The 23,205-nt window shown below is 34.2% G+C and overlaps 1 protein-coding gene across 4 annotated transcripts in view; it reads right to left on the bottom strand.

The window, feature by feature from the left end:
* Positions 1-23,205, bottom strand: part of LOC105197916 (intraflagellar transport protein 81 homolog) — a 134,215-nt gene that overhangs the window by 44,627 nt on the left and 66,383 nt on the right. For all 4 annotated transcript variants that reach the window (XM_039456335.1, XM_039456338.1, XM_039456337.1 and 1 more), the window contains 2 exons: positions 18,792-18,944; positions 18,421-18,699 (listed from right to left, as the gene is read on the bottom strand). In XM_039456335.1, coding sequence (XP_039312269.1) covers positions 18,421-18,699; positions 18,792-18,944 — 432 coding nt within the window. The remainder of the gene's footprint in view (positions 1-18,420; positions 18,700-18,791; positions 18,945-23,205) is intronic.

The following is a 23,205-nucleotide window of genomic DNA, read 5'->3' as shown; positions in this document are numbered from 1 at the left end:
TATCCGCCTCCGTTCCTACAGGCTCAAGCACCTTGGGCTCAACCGAGAGATCTCAGTGACCGGAGAAATCACAATCCGATCTCCTCTCCGTCGGCACCGACTCACGATCTGGGGTGTGGAGTTCCGCGCCTCCACCAAGAGATCTTGTCGTGAGTTGTTGCCACCGCCGCAACAACACCGCGGTATTAACCACCACGCGTCGCGATCGCGCCGTACCGAAGTACAGCTGTACCGCGAGCGCGAATCGTATTGTCACTGGGTCCGCGCGCCCATAGCCGTGGCCGTGACCTTCGGCAAGGTCGAGCCGGCTTGTAAACAGAAATTCCGAGTTCGGAGAAATTCGGCTCGGAATCACCTACGTGTATAATCTCGCGATTATTCGTCCGCCCGCGCGCAGTTACCTTTTCCGTCCATCCAAACGTTATATTCTCTGTTCCGTCCATCCGGGCGTTATTTTTCCGTTTTGTCCGTGCGTAGAAATAGGTTTAACGTCATGTTCATCCGAGCGTCATTTTCATTTGTCCGTCCGCGCGCTGTGTCCGCGAACATTATATTGTATCTTCGTTTCTGTGTTAAATAAACTGAGTTATTTTGTCAACCTTCGAAATTAATCTAGTTCTCTCGGCGACCTACCCGCGCCCTCGTCCACCGAAATAACACCGCCTGTGCGCGAAATCAAGTCGTTACAAGCGTATATCGTCGAAACTATAAAAAATAAAAAAAAATGTTCTTAGATAGAATAGAAAAAAATTAAAAGTTAAATGGATTGAAAAGTACTTTATAACACTGAAAATAAAATTAAAAAAAATTTTTTTACACTTTTCCTCACCACTTACTTTTTTACTTGAAAATTTATATTTCCTTTTATTAGGGTTGCAAATAATTAAATTTTTTTAAATTACCGACTAATTATGAAATAAGTCTATAATCGCTAATTACGGACTTGTTTAATTGATAATTAAACCTATAATCGTCAATTTCCAACTAAACTAATTAATAGTTAAAATTTTAATTCTCAATTATAAAGTTAATAATTAATAAATAAATTTTAAATTATCAATTAAAACTAAAGTAACTTAACAATTGGATTTTTAGTTATTAATTATACAACCTGCAAGTGATAATTAAATTTATAATTATTAATTACACGGCTTCTGCTATTAAGAATTAAATCTTTAATCGTTAATTATAACTAAACTAATTGATAAATAAAATTTTAATTGTAAATTATAAAGGTAACAACTGACAAATAAATTTTTAATTTTTAATTAGACGGCTTCTGCAATTAAAGATTAAATATTTAATCGTTAATTACAACTAAACTAATTAATAAATAAAATTTTAATTAAAGTAGAAAAATATTCGACTGTTCATGTAACATACAAATTTAAACAAGGACGCCTTCCACGGTCGTAGCTGGATCTTAATGGTTTTGTATTTATTCGTGTGATTTTATAAACTTTCTCAGATTCAACACAAACTGCGCGCCGTTACTTTCGGTCGTAAGATAGCTATAATCGAACAAGCGTTAGTAATATCACATTTATTATTAAATTAAAATCAATTTAATAATACACTAGCATCGAATATTAACCCTTTCGCCCCTGAAAAAACCTATCAAATGCGTTCTAACTCATAGTTGATTATTGCGAGAAATATCATCACAGTCTCAATAGTCGAATTGGCTAAGACACCCGTACCGGAGATTCCGGAAGTCTCAGGTTCAAACTGGCTGAGGATATTTTTTGCAATAAATTCTTTATAGTTTTTTTTAGGGGGGAGAGGCTTAATACTTGATGTTAGTGAGCATCGTGTATTATTAAATTAATTTTAATTTAATAATAAATGTGATATTACTGACTCTTGTTTGATTATAGCTGTGTTACGACCAAAAGTAACGGCGTGCAGTTTGTGTTGAATCTGAGAAAGTATATAAAATCACACGAGTAAATACAAAAGCTCCAGCTACGACCGTGGAAGGTGTTCTTATTTAAAAAATTTTAATTGTTAATTATAAGTGTAACAACTAACAAATAAAGTTTAACTCTTAATTACACAGCTTCTGCAATTAAGAATTAAATTTTTAATCCTTAATTATAACTGAACTAGTTGATAAAAAAAATTTATTTGAACCAATGGTTTAGCGCTCGTGTTATAAATCACAGAATAATTAAAGGCTAGAAACGAGCAAGACGATTGTTAATTTAATTAATTTATTAAAATTTAACAAGATTACGAGTGAGGTACGTTTCGGTCTAACATGACCTTTTTCAACCACATTAATAACATTAACATTAATTTATCATAATTAGAAGAATTCGCATTGTTTTTAGCGCATGTCCAAAATCCACTCGTTGTGTCATTATGTGTAAAAGTGTACATAGTTGATTCTACAGTGTCTCGCAAGATTAATCTAAGTCCTTGCACGATTGATTGTCAAATAATTAGTACAAGTAAATTCATTGTTATGCGACAACATCTCAGAATGTTGTTTCTATATTGAAAAAGAAATAAAATGAGTCTAATAACTGTATAAAATTAAATATATAATGGAATAAATAGTTAGTAAAATACAACACTTACATAGAATAACTAATAAATTAAATGAATAATTACCGAATAACTTAACCTACTTACAAATTAATATATTACAATGGATGCGTATTATGCTCATTTGTGTCTGTACCGTGTGATGTTGTGTACACGACTGAATATAACGTACTGATCGCGGAGGACATGGAGCGGTTCAGAAAACAAAATAAATCACCTCTATGTCTTACACCGTGTTTTTAATCTCTCCTGACCAGTCTGTCAAGCAAATCAAAATAAGATTTATTAAGCAGCTCCGTATCTTTCTGTAAATTAAGACTGTTGTTTTGCTCCCTTATATGCATCATTTCAACGATTAGCCTTTTGTAATATTTAGGTTCTATGTCTAAAATTAATGCATATTTGCAGTCAAAGAGTGGTTACAATGTGTGATATGCTCTGAGATAACAGAGTGCCTAGACAAATCCATTTTTATGCTATTTACTGTCGGAGTGTCGCCGAGCGTGAATCGCGTCGGTTGGACACTGCCGGACGGAAATTGGATAGAGCAAATTCGAAGCACGAGAACTTGTTAACTGATACAGCACTTTATTAAGTTAGAATGTACAAAACGAATCGTTTTCCCCGACAGTCTTCCTTCTTTGCAGTCTCTTTCTTGCCCTATTCAATTCTTCTGCAGTAATCACCACACTTTCTTCATCCTCCCCCTCTCTCCTCTGTTTTACCATTACTTCTGCATCCTTATCTTTTGTTTCTTTGCCTTTCAGCAGGTTCATAAAGTGGTTCCTCTACTGTTACGCTTTCGTCTGGCCACTCTCTTCTTTCTTTTTCTTTTTTGATGTATCTTCATATTTCCGTCTTATCCTTAATTTCCATTATATTTTCTTTGCTTCTTTTCCCTCTCCCTTTCCTGTTTTACTTTGCACAGCTTTTCATGTTTCCTTTTACCTTCCCTATATTCTTCCTTATCTACTTTACCATTTCTCATTTTCCTGAGCGTCCTGTTTAGTTTTCTCTTACTCTTTCTGCATTCTTAATCCCACCATTTCTTTTGTCCTTATTTTAATTTCCTCAGTGTTATTGTTTTCCTTGGTACTGCTTTACACAGTTCCGTTTTGAGCTCATCCCATTCCTCCTGAAGCGTGCCCTCTGTTTCTTTTCTATTCTTTTCATATTTCCTTTCCTTTCCTTCAAACTCTTTTCATATTTTCTGCAACCTTCTTCCGACCAATCCTCTATTTGTATTCTCTTTTCTCCCTTGCGATCTCACATTTCCCCCTGTACCTTAATGCTTATCTCTATCTCCAGCGGCATATGGTCCGAGTTTGTCTTTTCTCCAATTCTCATACATTTCACTTTCTTCCATGCTTCTAGATTGCATATCGCGTAATCTATCACTGATCTTCTTTGGGCTCCTTCGAATGTCCATTCTCTATTCTCGTCTCCTTTCATTTTTTCATTCAATATTCCAAGTCCTTGTTTCTGCAACTCCTCAATTAATTCTTTCCCCTGCTTATTCATTATCTTGTCCTTACAACTTTTTTTCTCTGCCTCTTTTTCTTTGTCCCATGACAGTCCCCCAGCCTCTGCTATCCTTGCGTTGAAATCTCCATCTATTATTACATTCTTTTTATTTGCTACGTCTACCTTTTCTGCTATTTTCTCTAGAAAATATCTCTTGCTCTGTACCGAGAATATTTTCTACTTTATTTCTTCCATGCCCAGTTCATATACTAACATGTCCTTGAAGTCCTTCCTCATCATTTTAACTTTGATCTGTCTCTTTGTTCCTGTTATCATGCCTCCAATTCCTCTCCCTCTTCTTGTCTCTAGCAGCTGTACTTCCCAGTTGTAGTTTTTTGGTAGCATGCCCTTCATCCTCTTCCACCCATGTTTCTGATAAATTTATTATGTCGAATTACTCTAAGTATTTCCAGAATCCTTCATTCTTTTTGTCAACCTCGCTACATTCCAGAAGACCATCCTTAAATCGCTCCTTTCTTGTACCTTTCTGTTGATTTTCTCCCGCTCCTCTTCTCCCTCGTCTCCTGCCCCCCTCATTCTGTCTCCCCATTTACTCAAAAAACCTGCCTTCTCAGGTCTGCCTCCCTCTCGTTCCATCTGTACCAAACTCCTATCCTGAGCCTCCAGTGTTTAATTACCACTTTGCTTCCCTTTGCTCTCTTTGTCTTCGCTATCAATAAATCAACTGTTTCATTCCTCAGGTTTGGGAACGTTACCTTAAAAAAGTAAGGCGTTACCGTTACATTTTGTAAAACGTAACTCGTTATCGTTACTCATTACTGATTTCATAAAGTAACGCTTTACCGTTATCGTTACTTCGAAAATAAGTAACGATGTACTATCGTTATTTTTGTTACTTTTTCGTTATTTTTTTGTAATGCTAAAATATCAAGTTATTTTAAAATTACATTATTTAATAATTAATTTTATATGTAATAATAAATATTAAAACTTTAAATTTTCTAAACTTATATACAAATGTATAGAACATAGTTTTTTTTATATTTATTTAATTTGTCTAATCATTTTTTGAATTCTTTATATTAATACCTTATTTACTTTTTACTATTTTTATACTACACAATTTTTATGGAAATTTAGATTAAACATTATTTTTAGATTTAAATCTCGTTACATTATAAATCTCAGAAATAAATAAAAAAAATTTTAACAATATATATATGTATATACAGGGTGTTCCTAAACCTACGATAAATATTTTAATGACAGATTCTTTGGAAGATTTTAAGACGAAAATTTTAATACAAAAATGTCGAGGCTATAATAATTTTCAAATAGGAACAGTTTAAAGATTACGAATAACAGAACTAGAATTTTGTGCGCTCCGGGATAACAATGTACTCCCCTGAACCGAATACCTTATACAATAATGAAATTGTTGTAAAAATACGCAATAAGTGTTTTATTAATAAATCACTTATAATTAGTCTCATAATATCCGCAGAAAAATTGTCTATTTTCACAGCTTAATGTAATAAGTATGTGCATTATTCTATCTACATTAATATCCACTCTCTAGTAATGACAAAAAAATGTCTTTATAGGCCGATCTTACATAAAGACTTTTATCGTATGAACCAAATAAACGATGATTGACATTTTGACAATTTTGATATTTGACACATCAACATCGGCATAATTATTAAACTGTTATGTACAAATATTTATACGATTTTATATTAAATTTATTATAGATAAACAGAATTAGATTCTTACTAAAACCCTTATTACGTATTTTTACAATAATGTCATTATTGTAAAAGGCATTCTTTTCAGGGAAAAACATTGCCATCCCTGAGCGCGCAAAATACTAGTCCTATCATTCGTAATCTTTAAACTGTTCCTATTATTTTGGTATTAGAATTTTGGCCTCGACATTTTGGCATTAGAATTTGTGTCTTAAAATCTTCCAAAGAATCCGTCATTTAAATATTTATCGTAGGTTTAGAAACACTCTATATATACATATATATATTGTTGAAAATTTTTTTATTTATTTCTGAACATTATTTCTCAATACATTATTAATCAATACAAAAAATCAACTTCAATGTAAACTACTTACTCATAAAATTAATTTAATGAAAAATTAAATATTTAAAACCATTTTTCAATTGTAAGTACATTGCGCATTATTATGATATTGAAAATTTATTGCTTTTTTATTTGGATAAAATTATTTGTATCCATACTCTAATACGCAATCAGCGCGCGATCTTTTGAACAGACAATAAGGAACTAAAGTAACGAAAAAATAACGGCTTTCCATTACCGTTACTGTAAAATGTAACGACGTTACTGTTACTGTTACAGACATAAAAAGATAATGCTCATTACCGTAAAAGAAGTAACAAAAACGGTAACAAATAACGCGTTACTTTCCTTTAGCATGTTTGGTATTGCTGGATTGCTAAAGATTTCCTCTAAGTAATAAAATAAGTTGTAAAATAATATTTTAAATAAATAATTTATTGTTAATAAATATATACCGAAAAATTACCATTTTTACAGATTAAATTTGTTTGTATAAAATGTTACCCTATAAACTATATTTCAAAATCTCTATCTGGAGGTTTTTGAGGTCGCTAATTACGAATCCGATGTCAAAAATTCAAAATTAAAAATGGCGAATATAATATGACAGACAAAATTATCAAAGTTAACTGGATTCGCTTGAAATTTTCTATTTAGGGATTTTTAAGCTCGCTGATTATGAATCCGATGTTAAAAATTTGCAATATATTTTACAATATTTACAATAAAATTGAAAGTTAAAAAATTCAGTAAAATGAAAATGTTTGCTATATTACTCTCTTCTCCTCTACAAAAATATATTTACAAAACTGCAGTTTTTTTAAACATCTCCATCAAGATGGATCCTCTATTATAAATTTCATATTTTTGGCTCCAAATTTGTAATTTGCGATACCAAAAATCCCCCTGTAGCCATTTTCAAGCCAATTCAATTGATTTTGACAATTCTGTCCGCCATATTGAATCCGCCATTTTAAATTTTGTATTTTTGATATAGGATTTGTAATCAGCAACCTTGAAAACCCCTAAATAGCAAATTTCAAGCAAACTCAGTTGATTTTGATAGTTTTGTCTGCGATTTTGGATCCGTTATTTTGAATTTTGTATTTTTCACACCGGAATTGTACTCAGCGATCCCAAAAACACACAGATATCAAATTTAACAAAATTATATTTTCTAGAAGAAAAAAGTAACGCAAAGGGTTAATTTAAAAATGATAATTTGCGTTACATGCAAACAATTGTTTACTTAATGTAACAAAATGTTTTTGATAACAAGGTACACATTTAACAAAATTTAAAAAATTATATTTAAAAAAATCAATTTATTACATTAAATAAAATTTTTTTCCAGTATAATTATGTTAATTTTCTCTAATATAGTAGAATAAAGTTAACTCCTGGATGAATAAGATACATGTTAATAGTCGAAATTTAAATAATATTTTAGATATTTTGCTTACTTTGTATTTTATAATTGCACTACATTTTTATTAAAAAATGTTAACAAACACTTGAAGTTTTTAATATAGTAACTTTAATACAGTTTAATACAGTTTACCTTACAGTAATCTTGTAAATGGTAATAAAGTGTATATTAATAAATTTAAATGTTTCGTAACAGCTGAAAGAATCGTTTTAATGTTTTAAAAAATAATTTTAAAGACAATTTTAAAAATAATTTTAAAGAACAATGATAGTTTAGGGCCAAAATTTGCTTGTAAGGGAATCGCTTGAATTCGGTCTATCTTTATTTTATTCGGTTGGCAGAACTCAAATATTAACTTAAATAACAAGTATAATTCTAGCCTTTATATATGCATATGCGGTGTTAATTTGTTAAAAGGTCAGAAAAGAGATAATTTAGATGTTGGTGTAGAAATATAATTATGACGAAGAGTTTTTACATGTATAATACGTTTTGGGCTTACTTGTTCGTTATCAACATGTGGAAATTACATTATCAAAAAAAATAAATTAAAATAAAACGAACAATAAAGGTCGGCGTATCCGTAATTTAAACGATAATATTACATTATCCAAATATCGTGAGAAATTTAATTACAACAATTGGTTCAACCGCAGATTAACGCTTACGTAGATGAGATTTCTTTTTTTTTTTTGTCTAAGGCGTGGACACGCGGTGGATTACCTCCAGTTAGAAAACTTATTGTCAGCAGCAATCCGTCCGTCGGCGTTGCAAACATTGCAGATAATAGTAACGGGATCGTATATAAGAGAGAAAGAAAAGATTTATGGGCGAAATAAACACTTTCGGTTCTCGCACAGGAGTAACAACTTCTTTCCGAGATGAGATCAGAGAGACTGTCAGTTGATAAGGAACAAGTAAGTCCAAAACGTACATGTAAAACCTTGTCGTTATAATTATATTTCTACACCAACATCTAGATTATCGCTCTTTTTTGACTTTTTAACAAATTGATAAAACTTAAAATTGTCCAAAATTCAAGGAACTTTGTAAAAACACAATTTTTTTACTCAAAAGGTTCTGTAGTTAAATATTTTCTGATAATCAAATAATAACTTTAAACAAAAAACTTTTTTTTTCAAGAAGTACTATTCAAATTAGGAGGCTTTCTTTCAAAAAATACTTTTCAAATTATAATGCTTGGAAGTTACAATACCATTGACATTAGCATTATTCGCACCATTAAAATGTGGAGATATATCGCGTCGCGTTACCTGGTTGGATTTATACCTCTTGTACACCCTTATGAAAAAATATTACTGCCGAAAAACTTACACATAAAAAATCGCACACAGAATCTGCTATTTTCTGTGATTTTCTTAACCCTTTGTGCTCAACGACTTTTTCGGTCGGGCGAGAGGAGTTTTATCTCAATCTCCATTTTAAAATATATCAGTTAACACTTCCTATGAAAAAACATAAATAGCTAAGGAACTTATTCTCAAACCAATACTGCGCTTCTGCCAACTGGAGATAACGAAATGTAGCATAAACAAAGACTGTCGTCTCTCACTCGCGACGCGAAACATCGTGGCGAGCGAGAGTCGCCGCTCAAGCGCAAAGGCTTAAATTTACATTAATACGATTATTGCCGTATTACTACCAATTTAAAGAAATCACAGAAAATAGCAGATCCTGTGTGTAATTTTTTATGTGTAATTTTTTTGGCAGTAATACTTTTTCATAAGGGTGGGTAGGTGCGTGTGTGTGTACATGAGTATGTATGTATCAAGATGTAGAGTATTTTTTATTAAAAAATCACTTTTTTGCCATATCATTTTGCGCAATCTTGGTCTTACATTGATGCATTTTTTTAATATCAAATTAAGAAATTTTATTCAAAATTTAACAGTGTTTCTTCTAACAATAAGTCGGTTATTTCCGATGATTTTTTAAATAATATTTCATCAGGTCCCATAATTATTATATTAAATCTGAACTCATTGGAGGATATAAAAATAACAAGATGTGAAAAAACGATATTTATCATGTACAGTTCGTGCCAGGTATGCCTGGGGTCCGATTCTAGGGTCCATGTTTTGTTTTTAGTTGTTTTTACGTTCATGACTATTATAAGCGGATGCTGCGTCAACGATTATGAATGTATCGTAGTGTTAGTAAATTATGTTTTGACAGCCGACCGATGTAACCTCAGTTTTGATCGGTGAAATCTCCGAAATATTCCAAAGCTTAATTGAAAAGAAACGGATCGAAGCCTTTGATATATCAGATAAGTTGTAGTTTTGAAAATAAAAAATGTTATTATTTGACAATAAGAAAATATACTTTGTGAGCTGTTTTTCTGACGATTACACGTAATAATAAGACTTGGTGCGAGACATTACCGTATTCTTTAATAAATGTAAGGATAGTCAACAGTGTTTGTAACGATAATTATCAAAGGCTTTGATCCGCTTCTTTTTAATTAAGCTTTGAAATATTTCTGAGATTTCACCAATTAAAACTGAGGTTACATCGGCCGGCTGTCAAAACATAATTTACTAACACTACGATACATTCATGATCGCTAACGCAGCATCCACTTATAATAGTCATAAACGTAAAAACAACTAAGAACAAAACGTGGACCCTAGAATCGGACCCCAGGCATACCTGGCACAAACTGTACATATAAACTCAATACACATATACGTTAACACATGATGTGCATAATCCAATTGACAAGAGAACCTCGCTAAATGAAAAATTCAGATTTTAATGAAACTTGGCATAAATGTAAACAAGGGTAAATTACATGAATTTGTAACAAAACGCTCTTCCACCTCACGCACACCTCCGTTTGCTCCATCCACCCGTGCAGTAAGCTGGATCACGTGCATGTACCGTGTTAATCTCTCCGCGCAAACCTTTCCCTTACGGAAATAGACTATTGTAACTATTAGTAAAGCTATTAATAAAACTATTGGATTATTCGTCATAGTTTTTTTGCGGATTATTGGGACGAACCATCACACAGAACTATTGAAAAATTATTTGAGCCCAATAGTCACTACGATTTATGCTGTGAGGGAGAGCCGGGGAAATAGGGACGGAATTATAGACGTCCCTGGGAAGGAAGGAACCGGCGTATCGTGGGGAAACTAGTCAGGAAAGCAGGGAAAGGGCAGCGAAGGGGCACCACAGGCTGACACAAGAGGTTTTACAGAACACAACGTTTATTATTGAACACATACAAAGTATATCGCGGTTACAGATTGATGAGAGATAATAACTCGCGGTCGGCGGACATGACTGTCTCGGCGAGCGCGCGCGAAAAAACTATGTATCCCGCTCGAACTTGCCAAGGTAGGACACCTGAGGCGCTGGCTCGCGAGGCGCAGCCAATGGCAGACGTTGACTACGATCAAGCCAATAGGCTTGGGTTAGGCTGTGGCGCCAAGCATGGCGGAATACAAAATATCTCAGGGAGGACATCAGCATTACTGCTGATACTTTACAATATAATCATATAAAATATGTATTGATAAATCAATAATTAAACGTAATAAATTATAGTTTCCAAAAAAATATTTCTTCTTTTTTGTTCAAAAGGATTAAATAAAGATTAAATTTGAATTAAACATTTGTACAAGATTTAAGAACAATACAAATTGTTATTTTTACATGTAAAAACATAAAATTTTATGTGGAACAGCGAACCACATACACATCACAATTAAAAAAAAAAAAAACGGGAGCGAAATTTGTCTCGAGGTTACAACAATTAGTTCACAAAAGTTTCACTGAAGTGCGATTTAGAAAGACGGTCACGGTGGCGCCTAGATATAATGCTTGTGACCGCACTCGACTCACGAGAAAATCCCTCGTGGCATGGCCACCTAGTGGAAGCCACGCAAGCCGCGAAGGCGCGAAGACTGGCGTCGCGAAAAAGTTTTGAGACCATAGACATAGTACAAAGTCTATGTTTGAAACTCAAAATCAAAGCAAATCGCTCGATTTTTGAGAGCACCGTAATATATTTTTACGTGTAAAATAACTATTAATAATTGAACGTCTTGGATTTTAATCGTATTCGATATTTCTGAAATGATTTATAAATATTTTTCATTTCATAAATAATATACGTTTTCAATAAACCTCTAATTAGCTATACCGAATGTGTATAAAATACGTTTAAATATTGCTACAATAAAAACGTATAAATATAATTTACGCTTAAACTTTCATTAAGATATTTAAAAAGTCATACCTGGATATTAAATCCTATTTTTGATACGTTATTTAAAAGGACAACTTTTGCAAATCATAAACGTATTTAAGAAACGTTTAATTAGTATATGATAGTATTTTATAGTATTTTTATAAGTATTATAAACGTAAATACATTTCTAGCATTTTATAAACCATTTTTCAACGTATAAAATACATTCCGTATTATATATATGTAATAAGAACAATTATTATAAACGTATATTGCACTAACGTATAAAAACCGTTTTACTTATATACATATATGCCACATACTTATATCTGTTTTATACCATACTTAATAAACGTATAAAACAATCCAGTTCTTATTGAGTTTATTGTAAATAGTCGATTAATAATCATTTATATATTAACTATTAAAAGTAGTGTGATGTTGATTATTCCAAATAATCTCATTATGAAATCAATAATCACTCATTCAAAACCTATTAGGAAATGATTATTGCAAATAATCCAATCATTAGATGCTACATAATCACTATTGTAAGTCAATAGTGATTATTGCCTTTCCAATAGTTCATTTCCGTAAGGGTTGAGTATATAGACATGAAGGGGGAATAGCACGAAAAGTGTGTCCAAGATCGGTGCAAGAGAGAAAGGTATACAATCTATGTACGTCCTCTCTGTGCATGCGTTGCTTACACAAAACCTAACCTACATTTCACCATATCTTACGCTTAACGTAACAGATATAAATAATATACTTATATTTACTTATGCATAATAGGAAATCGATTTCTTGCGATTGCCGCACAAAACATAATACACATCTGTAAAAATGGCGAGCAATGTCAAACTTGTGATGTAAACGCAATGAAGTCAACACAGCACAGAGAGGACAAATATAGCTTGTATATCTTTCTCTTTTACACAAATGGGACACACTTACGGCCTATGGGAAACAATGCAATTTCTTCTCCAATTTCTCCTCTATATACTCAAAAGCGCACACACGCAGCAACACACGCTTCATATGCGGCATTCTACAACGCTCCGACTCCGGATGACCTGACCAAGCGTGCGAATTGGTGCGTCCAACCGCGCACTCAGGTATACAGGGTGTCCCAACAGAGTAGGAACACCTAAATATCTCGGGAAATATAAGTTTTACAGAAAAGTGTTTCAGACAAAAGTTATATGGTTTAAAAATATTTATTTACTTATCCTATCAATTTGATCTTGGGTTGCGTAGCCAAGGTCAGGTCAAAGTTCCATTGATTTTCTTAAATGGAATACCCTATTTTTGATTCCAGAATCTAATAACTAATGTCAAATGCTTTCCAAAACCCTACAAAAAAGTTTATTTTCGTGAAGTACTTTCCTAGTTATGACGCTTAAAAGTTACAGTACACTGTAGCTTTCAAACCTCGGAAAGTACTTAACAAAAATAAACTTTCTTGTAGGGCTTTGAAAAGCTTTTGGCTTTGAAACCTATTAGATTCTGGAATCAAAAATAGGGTGTTCCATTAAAAAAAATCAATATAACCTTGACCTGATCTTGGCTACGCAACCTAAGATCAAACTGATAAACTCAGTAAATAGATATTTTTAAACCATATTACTTTTGTCTGAAACACTTTTTTGTAAAACTTATATTTCTCGAGATATTTAGATATCCCGAGCTTTTTGGGATAACCTGTATAAGCCGGCAGTGAAAACGCAAAGACCGGCAGAAATTAGATCCCTCCAATTTTCCTAAGCCGACCAGAAGTCGAAAATCCTCGACTACCCCAGACCGAGCATTCTCGCTCGTTCCTGAGGCCGAGCATTCTCGCCTCCCCGATTTCCCTCGACGAATATCCTCGTCGCTCCAGTAGAGCGAGTATTCTCGACCAATTAGTTCCAAAATCCATGACAAGCATTTTTGTCTCTCGCACCGGTCAAGTATTCTCAACATCATCGTAACTTCTCGGGGCAGCCGCGCCGGGATTATGGTAACCTCGCCGTCGCCAGGGCAACCGCGCCCTGCCGACATACGCCTATTGCAAAAAGACGTGCTCGGGCAAATCGTGAAACGGGCCAGGGATAACTTTTTGCATTGATCGACAATCCGCGCCTCCCGCGCTCGCGCTGGCACAAGATAACTCGCGACCACGCCCTGCACCTGCGCCGCGATTCCGCGACTCCCCGACCAGACCCGGGCTAAGGGCCCGCTTAACCTCATGTATATAACAATAGCGTTTATCCGACTCATTAGTTCAAGAGTATTAATTTCCGTAGTTACGATAGAGTTTGTTCATTTCGTGGAGTCATTTATTATGTTGTTATTTCATGTTCATTTATTATGCTAGAATTTATTCTTTTCTTGCGAGTACTATTTTGTTACATCCACACGTCTAGCGTCTGTCTTAAGAGGACGCATCATGTTACATTATAACAAGAGTTAGTGTGAATAAATCTATACTTAATTATTCAGCATAACCTACTGATTGCGATCATTGAACGAACCCGGCATCCGACGAACCTGATTCGGACCAATCCCGTAATTTCGCACCGAAGCCACTTGTAACGTCGCAAAATTTGTATCGCGTACACACATGCGGATGTAATACATGCATCATAAAGAATAGGCGACGGTCGGACGGCGCGGCACAATAAAATACCAAAAAAAGAGAATAAAAAATGAAAAAGGGAAATCTTAGATGTTAGGAAAAGCCTCGTGCGTTTCCTGTTGACACACAATTATTACCCAAAGATAAATATCGTTCGGACGAGTCGGCGACATCAAAATTGCAAACACGTTTGTAAGCGACCGCCGTAGATAATATCGGCGTCGCTAGTCTTGTGACCGTCGGCAATCATGTTTAGCCACTTGTCTTTCATTCGCCACTTTTGAGATCTGAAGATTGAAATTGTCCAATCGGAGCAAGGATTTTGGAAATTGGAACCAAAAGGGGCAAAACGTGGCAACTCGACAAGTTGATAAATAAAGTGTCTGGAAGGCTCTCCGGCACTTAGTCTGCTTTTTCTCGAAGTCGACATTTTGTCCGAATTTTCTCTCTCCCTGCCGTGCCTCCGCGAGCCATAATACGAATACACGCAAGTTCGCCTATTCGAAACGATCATATCTCTAATACGGGCCCAGAGCAAAATACGCTCCTAAGTCAACTCCGATAACACAGAGCGCGATTGCTACACGGCGTTATCGCCTCTCGCTCGGCGAGGAGCTACGATCACTCGACCTACGACCTAAATAATATTACGCGATAGTATTATAATCAACATTGTAACAGTGGTAGTTGTTGAAATAAACAATAAATGAAAACACAGTAGTGAAAATTTAAATTTTTTCCCACTAAACACCACTAGCGTTATAAATTTCTAAATTTTTAGTCGCAACTAAAAATTTCTTTATGTAATTTACCTTAATAGTAAAAAAACATTTACCTTTTTTTAAATTTATCTCGTAAACTAAACGAAATATCAAAAAATATGTATGTGATTTGCGTGTTTACGTGATTATTTCACGCGGATCACGACCGTAGAACGTGATCGTAAATTTTAGACAGAGATGTCCTGATCGGACTCATCGCGCAGGATCATAAACAAATAACGTTTCCCATTTCGCGATACAATAGACGATTTTTGACAAAATTGATTCGGAACAGGCGGCTAAGTCACGTATTTATTTTGACTCCGATATCGTTGTCGCGGCTCAAGACTGTAACAATTGAAATATCTAACGAACGTTTCTACGTGAGAACTTTGACTTTTACCGCTTTGCACATTTCTTCATTAATTATCCTGACTCCCCCTTTATCCTTTTTATTTCACCCCTACAAATATTTTATACCAAAGTTTTACGATACAAATATCTATTAACTACTTTATTCATTTTTCAAAAAAAAATTGTTTTTCAAAAATTCACTTATTACCCTTCTTCTTTACAGATTATTTATTGCATTAAAATTTCAATTTTAATAAAATTGGCATAAATGTAGAGAGAATAAAAAAATTTAGAAATTTTCAACACAACTTAAACAAGAATGCCTTCTACGGTGCAGCTAGATCTTTGTGCTTATTTGTGTGATTTTATATACTTTCCTCAAATTCAATGAATTGTGCGCCAAATTTTTTTTTTCAATCATAATACAGCCCTATATTGAACAAGATTTAGTAATATCACGTATTATTAAAATTAATATTGATTAATTTTAATAATACGTGATATTACTAAATACTATACTATCCCCTTCCCCCTGAAAAACTGTAAAGAATTTTTTGCAAAAATTATCACTTTAATTAGGGTTCGAACCTGGGACCTCCTGAATCTTGTATTATTTGTGTAATTTTATACATATACTTTTCTCAAATTCAGCACAAAGATTTAGCTGCAACCGTAAAACGCATTCTTGTTTAAATTATGTTGTTACAGTAACGGTCAATTATCTCTCTACAAGAAATTTTCAAGCAGCTAAAAAAGAGAGTTTGAAGAGATGAACTAGTTGTGAATTCATGGATACAAATAAAATAAAAGTACCTTAACATTATTGTATTATGCTTTTGTATTATAGTAGGTATTGTTACGCTCAGCGCAGTTAAGGAGAGAACCTACTTTAAACAGCCGTTTCTTCTCGATTTTTTAAAAAACATATAGCAAAATTTATTGAATGTAGTCAAAGTATACGGTAATGTTCACTATTGAAACTAATTGAAAAAATTTTTTTGATGTTGAAAAATTTCAAAATGGCGGCACAGCAGTTGCTTGACGTTGGCTCCTTGAATTTGCGCCGAGAAACGCCGAAGTCACAAAATTAATGTGAAACAAAAATTTCATAAAAATTTTGTTAGTTTATGTAAAAACGCACAACATATACCTACATAATTAATAATTAATAAAAATTGATAAAATTGCAAAAGCAGCGACATAAATTCAAAAAGCCACTTTAAACAATTGTTAATAATTATTGTTTAAAACAAAATATTAATGAATAGATAGGTATATGTTGAGACCAGATAATTGAAAAATAAGCATGTAAAATTTGAAGACAATCGCTCAAGTCGTTTTTGAGTTACATTTTCTGGCGCGCAAAATTTAGCATTTTGAGAAAAAGACGTTTAAAGTTGTATACCTACGCTCTCCGGCCGCTAAGGCCAACTCACTTTTCTTTGACATTAACACAAAAAAAGTTTCTTATAACTTTCTAATGATTTTTTTTTTTTTCATATTTTTGAGATAATTTCCTAACAATTTCAGCAAGAAATACAAAACATGAAAAAAATCAATTTCAAAGTAGGTTCCCCCCTTAAAAGTAGTAACCGAGCTCAATTTTTCCGTTCAACTTTTGAAAGAAATTTTTAGAAAAACAAATAGAGTAATTAAGAGATTTGTACTGTGAATACTTTGATAAAAAGACAAAAGCCTCTTTTGAAAGATGGTTTTATCCCTTCAAACTGCAACTAAAAATTTCTAAATTCATATATTTATCTCCTCTACATTTATGCCAAATATTAATAAAATCTAAATTATTTTTTCGCAAAATTCTCTTGTGTGTAATTTCTTTGTGATGCACATTGAATTACACAAATACTAGTGATAACGTGCTGAAATAATAAAAAACATGGTTACTTTAAATTATTTTTAACTATATTTTGATGCAGGACAGTCTTTTCTCAATTGAAAGAGTAAAGTTCAAATTTTTTGACAGCATAAATGATTATATTTTCTAATTTTATGTTTGCTTTTCTATAAATATTTTAGAATATTCCGAAATATCTCACACAATAATATTTCAAACATCCAATTTATGTCTTCAAATGTTCTATTTATGTTTCCGTATTTTAGACATGCGCAAGATGCCCAAAAGATATATTTTGGATGTTTAATTATAGATAGTCCAGAATACGTCCTTCGAACTTCCTGCGGACTTCTGAAATACGGAGACATAAATAGGACATTTGAGGACATAAATCGAATGTCCGAAGGATGTCCACGTGTTGTATGGGATGCTCGAAATATTACTTTGAGATTTTAGAAACATTTTACAATGTATAAATATTACAAAATATTTAAACTTAAACTAGGAAAGGCTCTGAAGAAGTAAATTAAAATATGAATTAATGCCGATGAGAGCCAACAGATGATCGTGTGTGAATTAATATAATTAACAAGCAATTATTATTACAGTACAGATGTTTCGATTCTCAATTTTGGATCATCTTCAGTGTAAAATTATTACTCCATTTCACATGCGATGGTTGATAATCAAGCTTGTGTAGTGCAGGTACAAAAAATTGATATATCCGAAGCCGACAATGATGTTGTATAAGTGTGTAGACAATGTGGATTTTTTTGAAACGTTACGGTCCGCATCGTTGCATAAAAAATTTTTTAAATGGTCATACTAAAACAATTATTTATAATATTTTTTCTAAGAATAGCGCTATGTAAGAACATTGAATGACGAAAAATGAATAAAGAATTTTGCAGAAATAAATTAACTTACACGATAAAACCGTCGTTTAACAAGTAGAAGCGGATCAATAAAGTAACAGCGATTTGGATGAAATGAAAAGTTACCGAAAAATAATTAATATTGGGTAGGATGATTTCATTCTTTATGCATACTTACTTTGGATTCTACCAAATCTTGTATGTCTTTTAATACCATATCTAAATCGTTTCTCATAGTCACAATTTTATCTGGGCCCAAATAAGAATAGTCCTTGATTATCGTCAACGCTCTCATCCGATTCTTTTTTGCGTTTAACTCAGATGGAAGCTTCTCTTTCACAATCGCAGATTGCACTGTCACTTCTTCTGTTAGATGTTGAATTAATATTTGAGGTGTGAGCCCGGTATTGTCGCGTTTCAAAGTATATAATTCACGTTCGACCCGTTGAAGGGAATTCTGGAAATAATAAAAATAAAATCGCAGACAGAAATAATTTTGTGGTGAATTAAATATTCACAAAAAATGTCTAACTTTTATAAAAGATATACTTGTAAATCAGAGATAGTCTCTTCCTCCAGCTCCTTCTGTGATATTAGATCACGTTCTTTGTCCCTTTCCATTCGTAACAATCTGCATGTGTCTAATAAATGCAGCGCGGGTTCAGCTTTTGATTTGATTTTGCCGATACGCGCTATCACTGCCTGTATTTATAACAAAAAATATCAATTTTAACATCAATGAAATATCATTAAACCGATATGTACATTAACCTGAAATGAAATTAAACGTAATATTTTTACATAGAGAGAAATGTTTCTTTAAATTTAACAAATTTTCTTAAATTCAAAAAAATTTATGCATTGGAATAATCCAACCTAATCAGCAAGCAATGTTTTTAAAAGTATTTTAAGAACATATAAAAAACATTTTTAAAATGTCATGACTGTTTCAATCTAGTGATCGGCTAAACAGTTATTTTTATCATTCGGTTATAACCATTACTGTTATTTCAAAATAACTGGTTATTTAAGTTATTTGGTTAAATAGTTATTAATATTTAACCATATTATAATTTATACTAATTGATATTAGAAAACCTTAACTAATTATCTGTAATTTTAATTAAGCTCAATTTTATATTAAAAGAAATATTAATGTAATTAAGGTAAATATTGTTACTGAAGAAAGAAACAGAGAAATAACATTGTTTTTGAAATTTTTATTTTAGTACGTATTTTAAATATTTTTAAAATATATAAACAAAATTGTATTATTTAAACTTTTTTTTTAAATATGGAAATAATAACATATATTTAAACACAAACTGAATTCTATGACATGTAATAATAATATTAATAGTAATATTAAAATGTATTGGGATTTTAACTATAGCCACCTCAATAAGGATATTCCGCGTCTATATTCACACTCATATTTGAGTGTGTAATATAAACATAGACATAGAATATTTTTATTGTGACGGCCACAGTTAAAATCCCAATATAATACATAGTTGAATTACAGTAATCAAAAAATAAAAGATAGATATAAAAGTAATAATAAAACTTCAAAAAATAAGAAGAACAACAGCATTATAATAGGACGCATTTTACTTTGACATCCATTTAGTATTGCTATTTAGAAAAAGTAAAATTATTGTTTTATTACCACTTAGACAATTTCTTCTTTCACTAACTATTAAACCAGCTTTAGAGAAAAGTCTTTCACATGGGATTGATGTTCCTAATTTGTCCCATTGTTACTTAAAGGAATAACCAATGAGACCGTACAATATTTTTCGCCACTGATTGTATTAGTAATGTCGTCGAATGGTTTTAATATCGTATATAAATGTCCGATAATTTCAATTTGCGAATTAATTAACGCGGCAAGCTTGTAGGCCTTCTTGTTTAGACGATGCCGGTGGTGCCTTGCGCCTGCTCGGAACTTATTTTTATATTCTCATCCTAGGTTTTGTTTATCCACTAAAATGAATTTAAAAAAAAATAAGACTCCGTTTCTCTCTAATTTTGTGTAGTCAAATCAAATTAAAATTAAAATTAATGCGAGACGGGAAAGGGAAGAATTTAATTGGATTATAAGAGGAAATCTTTCGAATTCGATTGAAGCGAGAGCGAGCTTGATCAAATCCCGGAAAAGATAGAGAGATAGATTCCTTTCGAATCCGATCGAGAACAGAGCTCGATCGAATCTTGAAAAAGGTAGATAGGTAGATTCTTTTGAATCCAATCGAGAACAGAGCTCGATCAAAACCCGAAATAGATAGAAGTGTAGATTCTTTTTGAATCCGATCGAAAACAGAGCTCGATCGAATCCCGAAAAATACAGAAGGGCAGATTCTTTTGAATCCGATCGAGAGCTCGATTGAATCCCGGAGTGTAAGTTTAAAGGTTTATTTAATTTTGCGAAATAAAGTGAATATCGAACGTGACCACTGCTTAAAAAAATTTGATTACGGAAGGCGTTTTGGTTCTCTGTGTTTCTCTTTTTATATCAGAAAAAATGGGTGGATTAATTAATTTTTGGTCTCCCATCAGCTCAACCAAATCCAATCAAGACGTCTCTAATTCATTTATCGTATTTTCCTCGTCTATGATTGGGCGAGCTATATTAGATTTGTCAAGGGATGGGAGCAAGATATTTGGATTACGACTTCCATATATGGTATTGGTGGTTTATTCCGCTTGTCTCATAAACTAGACCTATCTACTGGATTGAACATATCGATCGCTAAATTTATGATCGTGTGAATGAGAAGTATTTAGCCCGGTACGATAGCTTGTATGACACCTCATTATCTCACATTTCTCATTATCTCACATTTCTCTATGACGCACTCGCTAGGCGATGCTCGTCATAGACTTATTTATTATGTAGGAACACGAAATCTCACAAACACGAATCGCGGATTAACAGTCGCCCGTATCTCTACGACGTCTCTCTTCACCGATAGCTAACGCCGATTCCCCGCGTGTACTTTCTTCCCGGAAGTCTCGTCTCTCCCGTCGCCATCTACCGTCGCAGCCATGATTGCGATCGCGCTCGCGCGACTTAGTTCTCGCCAGACGCGCGGGATTCGAATTCTCGTTCCCACACTCGGTCATTCTGATATAGGCGTCGTCCTCGACGCCGCTGATGTCGCTGTCATCGTCGTCATCTCCTATGGGAAGGTCCACGTCGTAGTCCCATCCTCGATGTTGTGGCCACATTTTCATGTGGTCCGCCGATGTACTGGTGCGCCTGGGGCCATCATGCTCGCCTATTATCTCGACGAGGTATCTGTCGTGCCTCAGTGCATTCGTTATTCGGTAGGGGCCCAAGAACTTAGGATGCATCTTGAGCCCAGGTCCTATTTGCGTACGTTGGATCGCCACAACGTCACCAACCTTATATTGAATGGCTAATTTCCTTCCTCTATCGTAGCTTCGTCGATTCTCCGTTTGCATTTTAAGAATGTTCTTCTTGGCTTCGCTCCGGAGTTTTTCCCTCTCTTGTTGGAACTGATTAAGGGTTAATTCTTGAAGGATGTCTCTCAACTGAATGTCATCGGCCAATCGCATATTTCGCCCGACTAATAATCCGAAAGGAGTTGCTCCAATGCTCCGGTTGAACGATGAATTCAGAAACTGCTGCACCCGTTCTACATGTTTAAACCACTCCGTTGGCTTTTCTAAAGATAACTTGGTGAGGATGGTTATAATCGATCTATTCATCCTTTCCACCTGGCCATTTCCACGCGGAACGCCAGTGGTAACTAATTGATGTTCGATGCTCTCCCTCTCACAATATTCGCGGAAGGCATTAATTCGAGGTGAACGCCGTTCCTCGATCGGTCACAATGCGCCTGAGATTACCGAACGTAACCGCTTGCTTCTTCAGTTTTTTGATTACCTCGTCTGACGTCGTTGACTTCGTTGGGTAGAGCCACACAAATTTGCTGAATGCATCGACGACTGCCAATATGTGTGCGTAGCTCTTCTTCGTAGAAGGGATGGGACCCAAGTGGTCCAAGTGATAAACTTCTAGTGGCTTATCTCCTTTATCTATTGGTTGTAGAAAACCTTCGCCTTTCCCGTACTTTCTCTCGGCCAGCAAGCAACGTACACAGTTGTTGATGACTTGCTGCACTTTATGCCGCATACGAGGGAACCAACAATCTTGCTGCAATAAGTATTCCGTATTTCGCCATCCGAAATGACCTCGTTCATGTGCCCGTAGGATGACCTCCTGTTGAATCGCCTTTGGTATCACCAGCAAGAGTTCTCCTTGACTCCGTCTGTAGAGCACACCGTTTGATATGGTGAATTCCGTCTGGTCACTTTGTTTCACCGATTCTATAATTTTCTGCAACTCCGAATCCTTCGTCTGAGTTTGCTTCACTTGAGCTTCCAAGGCGTTCTGCGTCATTTCCTCCACCATCAAGCATTCTGTTGGGTTGCGCCTCAATGCATCTACATGACGCATCGACGTCCCCGACCGATGTTCCACCGTGTACTCGAACTCCTCCAGTTCCAATGCCCAACGTGCCACCCTCAGACAGATGTCTTTTTTGGACATCGTTTGCACGAATGCTTTGCAGTCAGTTACAATTCGGAAGGGCATCCCCAACAAATATACTCGGAACTTACGCAGCGCTTTGATGACTGCTAACGCCTCCAGCTCGTAGCTACTGTACCTCTCTTCAACTTCGGACGTCTTCCAACTCGCATAATATACTGGATGCCATTGATTGTCTTCGCCGTCTTTTTGCAGAATCATGGAACCTAAACCATGCTTAGATGCATCGGTGTGCAGCTCCGTCTCTGCGTTCACTCGGTATAACTTTAATATAGGATCTCTCGTCAGAACCGTCTTCAGTTGTTCAAACGCTTGCTTCTGTTCTTCTCCGAAAACGAAACGTACTCCGTCCTTCAGCAGCTGCGATAACGGTCGAGCGATCAG

This window comes from Solenopsis invicta, chromosome 12 (genome assembly GCF_016802725.1).
Source record: "Solenopsis invicta isolate M01_SB chromosome 12, UNIL_Sinv_3.0, whole genome shotgun sequence".
Lineage (NCBI taxonomy): Eukaryota > Metazoa > Arthropoda > Insecta > Hymenoptera > Formicidae > Solenopsis > Solenopsis invicta.
Note: the sequence above shows the minus strand (reverse complement) of the source record. Positions and strands in the feature narration are given on the sequence as shown.